This window comes from Gavialis gangeticus, unplaced genomic scaffold (genome assembly GCF_001723915.1).
Source record: "Gavialis gangeticus isolate Ggan-Ray unplaced genomic scaffold, GavGan_comp1, whole genome shotgun sequence".
NCBI lineage: Eukaryota > Metazoa > Chordata > Crocodylia > Gavialidae > Gavialis > Gavialis gangeticus.
In genome coordinates this window covers 182245509-182253536 of record NW_017728992.1, presented here as the reverse complement: position 1 = coordinate 182253536, position 8028 = coordinate 182245509, and the positions used below count along the sequence as shown (strand labels likewise).

Genomic DNA, 8028 nt, shown 5'->3' with positions numbered 1-8028 from the left:
GTAAAGCTTCCCCATCAGGCACGCTACCAGGCTCTGATAATACTGCAGGAGATGGAAGAGGGCTTAAGACGCATGGTACAGGACAGCACTCTTTTGTGCAGGTGGTCTGTGTTTCATAACGAATAAGACGAGTTTGAAGTTCAGCATATCCCACATCTCTCTCTAAAGCTTTCCTGTTATCAAGACAGTATCTAAAATTGAAACAAATGGGAACATAAAGGTAGTGACTAATATAACAGAGTTAGAAATCTTCCCAATAAGAAAAAAAAGTAGAAAAACAATGGCTAATTTTCAACTATGGAATGGTCTCCAATGCCTCTCATCTTCTGCATTCTCCAACACCCTTGAAAACTACATTAAATGACCTAATAAGCCCCATTACATCTGCTGAGTTCAGCTACATTCAAGCGCCATATAAACTGAAATTTGGTTATATATTACATATAGATCAGAACTCACAGGTGTCTTTATCAGATAAAATTTCCCTAGAAGCCAATGGAAATGTTGCTTGAATAATAAATGCAGGATTTGGCATTATAGAAGTTTAGTTTCTCCCTTGATCTCGAATAAGGAAATTAGCAAAGGAATTCTTTTTCGTTATAAATTGGGCACTTAGTAAATATTTTCAAGTTATTAATCCCCTTGTTTTAGATTTTATTGAAGGCTTCTAATAACCTGTCCATGTTTCCAATCTTGCTGATGAGGTCTGTATAAAAGTCTGATTATATGGAAACCCCTGGCTTGTCTCAGCAGAACAGCCCCGAGGACTGTAGAACATACATGCGCTTGTTGAGAACATAAAGATTATGGACAAGACAAACAATATCCTGGCAAAACAGGCAATCAGACAGGTGTAATGCACTTCAGTTCCTTTCCTAAAGCTCAACTCCTCCAACCTACTTTAAGTAAATTCCCAGCGTCTTATAGAAATTGATTGCTATCTATTCTATTACAAGTATTTCTAGGGTTTGCCTCAGTTTAGTAAGTAGTCTCTTTACTAAAAAACAGACTTATCAGTGAAGATTTTGGGGAAAACATGGCACCTCTACTGGTCTATGGACTACTGCAGATTCATTCCATGTACACTTCATAAGGTTACATGGTAAACTCTCAGAGAAAGTATCAGAAATTAAACATGCATGTAATGTGCTGACAGCTGTAGAACAAGAGTTTCAGGAGCCCCAAAATATGTTGTTACAACCAAGATGCTAAGACAGCCATTGTGTTCTGCAAAAAAACCCAAGGCTATTATGTGGTCAAACTATGCTAAGCTAAGTACAAGGATCTGGACACAAAACAGTTTATAGTTTCGTGGTGCTTAGGGTCAGAAGGGACCTCAACAGATCATCAGGTCCGACCCCCCTGCTCAGGGCAGGAATAAGTGCAGGGTCAGAACACTCCAGCCAAATATCTGTTCAGCCTCCTCTTGAAGACCCCTAAGGTAGGAGAGAGCACCACCTCCCTTGGGAGCCCATTCCAGAGCCTAGCAGCCCTAACCGTGAAGTAATGTCTCCTGATGTCCAGCCTGAAACTTCTCTCTAACAATTTGTGGCTGTTATTCCTGGTAACCCCAGGTGGTACCCGGGAGAACACAGCCGCCACCCGGTTCTCAGTGGTCCCCCCGGTGAGTTTGTAAATGACTACCAGGTCCCCTCTCAGCCTTCTCTTGTGGAGGCTGAATAGGTTCAGGCCCTTTAGCCTCTCTTTGTAGGGCCTGCCCCGCTGCCCCTTGACCATGGGAGTGGCCCTCCTCTGGACCCTCTCAATACTAGCCACATCCCTCTAGAAGTGCGGCGCCCAGAACTGGATGCAGTACTCCAGCTGCAGCCTGACCCATGCTGCATAGAGGGGAAGGATCACTTCCTGGGGGCTGCTTGTGATGCATCTGTAGATGCATGACAAGGTGTGGTTAGCCTTCCTGACCCCTTCCTCGCATTGGCAGCTCATGTTCATTCTGGAGTCAACAATGACTCCAACATCCCTTTCTGCCACCGTGTTGACAATAAGGGTGTTCCCCAGCCTATATGTGTGTTGCTAGTTCCTTCTCCCCAGATGCAGCACCTTGCACTTCTCTGCATTGAATCCCATCCTATTCTCATCTGCCCACCTCTGTAACTTGTCTAGATCTAACTGGATTCTGGCCCTCCCCTCCAGTGTGCCCACTTCGCCCCGCATCTTGGTGTTGTCAGCGAATTTGGACAGCGTGCATTCCACACCCATATCCAGATCACTGATAAAGCTGTTGAACAGTACAGGCCCTAGGACTGAGCCCTGGGGGACTCCATTGCCCACATCCCTCCACGCTGAAAATGACCCATCCACCACCACTCTCTGGGTACGACCATCTAGCCAGTTTGCCACCCATCTGACTAAGTAGGCATTAGCGCCTCAGTCACCAAGTTTTTTTTAAGAGAATGTAGTGGGAAACAGTGTCAAAGACCTTCTTAAATTCCAGGAAGACTACATCCACCTTGACGCCCTTGTCCAGGGACTTTGTGACCTGATCATAAAAAGTAACCAGGTTAGTCAGGCAGGATCTGCCCTCAATGAACCCATGTTGGTTGCCCCTGAACATTACCTCCCCTGCTGGGCCCTTGCAGATGTGCCCCTTGATAATTTTCTCAAAGGTCTTCCCAAGGACTGAAGTGAGGCTAAATGGCTTACTCCTCCTTTCTCCCTTTCTTGTAAATGGGGAGCACGCTGGCCCTTTTCCAATCCTCTGTACTTGGCCAGAGCCCCATGAGTACTTATAAACCCATGCCAGGGGCCCCGCTATGACCCCCGCCAATTCTCTAAGCAGCCTCGGGTGAAGAGCATCTGGACCTACTGATTTAAATATGTCCAGTCCCTCCGGCAAGTCCCTAACTAGGTCGTCCCTGACCCTAGGCATGGCAGTGCCTCCCCTAAGTCTGTCCATAATCCTAGTGAGGAAAATGTCCCGGTCCCTGTTCAGGAATATGGAGGCAAAGAATTCCTTAAAAAAGGTCAGCTGGTTTAAACAAGAGGAACAGACAAGTCATGCAGCCCTGTGCTGGTATAACTTACCCAGGTCTGATGTAGATCCGGGATAAGACTATGTTGTAAATATCAGTAGTTTTCAAACTTTTTCATTTGCAGACTCCTAAAAAATTTTGAACGGAGGTGCAGACCTCCTTGAACTGTAAGTGTGGATATTCACATACTTTTGATTGATCATAGTCATCTTTCACAAACACCTCAGACAGTCTAAGGACCCCCTGGGATTTCACAAGTTGAAAACCACTGCTATATATGTTGTTCTCAATTTATCCTAAGGTAGCCATTTTCTTAAAGATAATATGCTATTACCTGTTTCCTCTACCACCTATGCTGTGGACAGACATTACACATAGTATAGAGTTCCACATGATGCAAAAATACCTCAGTACAGAAACTCTTTTGGGTAGGGGTGCACTGACAAAGATTTTTTGGGCTGATACCAATGTCCAATTATTGACCAACCATATTGGCTGATACCGATTCAATTATTGATATTCAGCCTGGCAGCTTGGAAACAATGTTCAACTAGCAAGTCTGTTGGGAGCAAGGGGCATGAGGGAGGAAAATGGAGGTCCCTGCAGTGAGGGACAGAGTGGGGCTGGGGCTGGGGCAGGAGCTGCCTAGCTGGAGTGGGGCAGGGCACGGGACGGAGATGCTGCTCATCCGGGTCGCATGGGGGGGAGGGGGGCACACACCACAAGGGGAGGCATGGGGGGCACATGTCCCCCCAGATCTGTGTGGGGGGGACACAGGCTGTCATTGCAGGCAGGGACTGAGGCTGCTCCAGCCACCTCCCAGCGGCACAGCTCCCCTCCCAGCATCACCACCACCTGCCTCACCCCAAGAGCAGCCACTGGGAAGAGACTGAAGCACCCCAGGCCCCACATGCACAACGGGCATCCCACCCTCACCCTGTAGACAGATGGGGGGGCACATGCCCCCCATGTCTCTCCCAAGGGAGACCAGAGTGCAGGAGCTATCCACCCCTTCATGTCCCCCTGTGCCCCCCAGATGAACTGCAGCATTGTCCTGTGCCCCACCCTGCCCCAACTAGGCAGCACCTGTCCCTGCCCCAGCCCCTCCCTCACTGCAGGGGCTCAATCTTTCAGTGAAGGGGGTCACTAAAAGAAATATAAGGCATTCTCTCTGGTCTCTATCCCTGTAAAGAGTAGACATGACCTGTGCTCTGATCTCTGGTGACATACTGCACTGCCCCTAAATTATCAGGCCAGCACTACGCATTTTCTATCAAAAAAGATTCAGTAAGAAAAAATTCAGTAGGAAGTGAGCTTTTCTTAAGAGAGATCATTTAATCAGCTTTAGTAATGAGCTCACCACAAGAAAAATTAAGTCAAAAATCTGGTAAGACAAAATTCTCTTAACTTCCAAATTTCAAGGTATTTATTTATATTCTCGATAATAAGCTTTTTGTCTCTTACAAAGATGAAAATGTTTCATTTTAAGCAAGCTGTCATTTCCCTCAGTCTGTTTTTATTGCAATTGCTTTCTTTTTGCAACTCTAGATCCATGTATTTACCATTGGTTCATTATACCAGAAACTTTGTTTAATCCTAACTACTACCCTTCAATTCTGTGGCCTAAATCTTACAGCCAAAGTTTTCCTCCTGGACACAAATACGAAGAAACATGGAAGTAACAGATTATCACTGGGTGCATCTACATGTGCAATTAATGTGCCTGAATTTTCTGTGCAGAAAATTGAGGAGCATGAAACTGCACCTTGGCATGCATCTGAACGTGTGCCTGTTGGGAGGAAGTTTGCTCCCAGTGAGAGCAGTTCAGTCCAGATCTACTTCTGACTCCCCCCGCCCTATGAAAACTGGGACTTAGCCAGGCAGCAGCTGTGGCCCTGTGCTGCCTGGGCTGACCAGGAGCAATCTGCTTCCAGTCAGAGTCTACACATGTGCTTTGGTGCATTAATTAATGTGCCTTTTTTCTAGTACAGATTTCCCTCACTTTATGCGGGTTCTGTATGTGTGAATTCGCTCTTATGAGATGACCCATCTTATACCAAAAATTTGTTATATGTGAGCTAAATTCACTCTTATGAACTCAGTGTGGCGGAAGCCCATAGTCAGATGCTTTGTGTGGTGCATTGTGGGACTGACACGCAGCAACATATAGTTTCCTGTATGGATCTGTGCTCCTCATTCATCTGCAAGATATTTCTGGAGTTGCCATCCCCATTATGATAGTGCCCTGTGCTTATGTGTACTGTCTGCTTTTGCCGAGTACCAAAATTGTCTCGTAAAAGTGGCAGAAATGTGTCTGGTGGTCAGCATAGTCGAGGCCTTCAAACGTATCCCTATTTGTTATATTGTAAAATAGGTTCCCTTTATGTAAATCCGAGTTACGTGCCGTTTTCCAGAAATGAATGTACAGCATAGAGTGAGGGAAACCTGTACTTGTATTGGTACTAGCAAACAGCGCATTAGACTAATTTAACACACAGTTATTGCTGCACACGTGTAGATGGTGATGCTTTACTATGCATTAGTCTAATGTGCAGTAAAGTGTCTCATGTAGATACACTCACAGTACATTATACAAAGAACAGCACCCAGAAACCTAAACCCACCAGATTTAATTTACCTGGACAAGAAATCTTCTTGAAGTTATTTTGGATCCACTAAAGAAACTGATTTATGTTATATTTAAATTATTTTATCATTTACTGGACGTCTGCCATATACTCAACCCTTCTAAATCTTTGAAGTTAATGGCTAAAATCCCATTAGCATCAAGAGCCTAATAATGGGCTTTTAGCAGCCTGAAAACACAGCTTGTTTTTAGCAGGAGACAGTAATTTGTTATGAGACATTCTCCTTCCCTCAAACAATGCATAAACTCATTTTCTATTTACTGCTTGGTATGCAGTAGTCTTGGCCCAATACCCTAGCTATAGAAATATTTGTTGATTCACCTCGCCCCTAACACACTATGTAATCTGCAATATATTATTAGAAGTAACTTCCATTATCAGCCAGGTAATATTACTTCCAGCAACCTCACACTGTTTTTGATCTTATCTTTAAGATATGTAGTAAACATCAATATTAATAAATGACCTAGGAGCACTTGATAAATAACTGATGCTGTCAATCATGGCCTACACGATAACTTCTGCTGATTCTTTTATTTGATGGGAGGACTGATTTAGATGCATCAAGGAGTGTGAAATTGTTGCCTGTCACATTCTCAGAACCAGCCCAAGAAGGATATTGCTGTTGATGCCAGTTTCAAATCATGAGGGTAAAGTAAAAGGAAATACAAGGAAATTTGGAAAAATGTAAAGAAATAAAAAGTTGCGTTTGAATGAAACTATTACTCAGTCACATACATTCCTAGAACTACTTGTCCATAAACAGCATTTAGGGTGAATGAATAGGAAGCCACCCATAATGCAAGTCTATGCTGATTAGCAGTGTTAAAGAAACAATCTTATCAAAGAGTGCAGGGAACTTACTCCAGTCCATGATAATGGCATCCTGCTGCTTTTTCAAAAGGTAGGCCTCTCAGCTTCCGTGGAGAGAGCTCTGGCATAAGAAGAAAAGCATTGTCGCTAGGAAAGAAAAATATATATTTTAACAACAGCATTTGTGATGGATTAGCTTTCCAGTGATCAGAACAAATTGCTCCATAAGGAACATGGTTCTTGGATTATGTGGCTTCAGTAAGAGGTAAACACATAATTCAGTTAAGGTCCAATTTAAGCAAAGCTAAATCACATGCAACTACCAACAATGTAGTATCAGAGAAGCCTCAAGAGACCCCAGTTGACTTGGGAGTTGTTTTGCGTGGCACTATAAATCAGGGGTCAGCAATTATTTTGGCTAGGGGGACAGTTTCCGTGAGCTGTTGAGGGCCGCAAACAAAAATTCTTTCAGAAGATATCATTTTAACAAATTATAGATAAAAAACAAATCATATACTAAAAATCAAACATATACATATACATATTTACATTGTGGATGTGCAAAGCTTCAGTTGCTGATTCAATTCAGCGGAGATTCGGCCCGATTCGGTGGCCGAATCACCAAATCAAATCAGAAGATTCTTTAATCTCTCTGAATCGAATCAGAACCCTCCGAATTGATTCGGAGAGATTCAATGATTCAGACATGGACACAGCTTTAAATGTTTTTTCTACAAGTTGTAGTCAGGTGGCTCCACTTCCAGCTCCTAACCAGCTTCCACCCACTCCGCTTACCTGGAGCAGTAAGCAGCCACCTTCAGGCAGACAAGTGGATGAAAGGGGGCCAGAAGCTAGAGATTGGAGCCCCACATGCTGGGCAGGAGCCACCCAGGTGCAGCCTCCCCCCTGTCTGGCTGGGCATATCTCCTTTCAGAAAGTACAGCAACACACTGCTCCTGCCCTCACTCTCCCCCATCGTCTACACATTCTTTGAAAAGTACGTGACAATTAAGAATTATTTCCAAGGCAGGCATGGGTTAAAAGAAGACTTACTGATAGCCAAAAGAACTTTGGCAGAGAAACAGACTAAAGAAATGCTCTGGGTTGGCCTGTGAGCCTAGTCCAGACCACCATGGAATAGCCACACCATAATCATAGAATCACAGAAGTCGGGTCGGAAGGGACCTTGTAGATCTTCAAGTCCGACCCCCTGCCAGGGTAGGAGAAAAAAAAACTGAGCTCAAATGATCCCAGCCAGGTAGGCATCAAGCTTCCTCTTAAAGACCCCCAGGGTAGGAGCCAGCACCACTTCCCTTGGAAGTTGGTTCCAGCTCCTAGCCGCCCTGACTGTGAAGTAGTTCTTACAGATGTCTAATCTAAACCTACTTTCCAACAACTAGTGGCCATTATTCCTTGCTATGCCAGGGGGTACTAGGGGAAACAAGGTCTCTCCCAAACCCTTCTGGTCCCCCCTAGTGAGTTTATAGACTGTCACCAGGTCCCCCCTCAACCTTCTCTTGTGAAGGCTGAACAGGTTCAGGTCCCGCAGTCTCTCATTGTAGGGTCTGCCCTGT

The 8028-nt window shown here is 44.6% G+C and overlaps 1 protein-coding gene across 1 annotated transcript in view; it reads right to left on the bottom strand.

The window, feature by feature from the left end:
- MTBP (MDM2 binding protein) overlaps positions 1 to 8028 on the bottom strand; it is a 133236-nt gene that overhangs the window by 18823 nt on the left and 106385 nt on the right. Inside the window, exon 18 of the mRNA XM_019528112.1 lies at positions 6506 to 6601. Coding sequence (XP_019383657.1) covers positions 6506 to 6601 — 96 coding nt within the window. The remainder of the gene's footprint in view (positions 1 to 6505; positions 6602 to 8028) is intronic.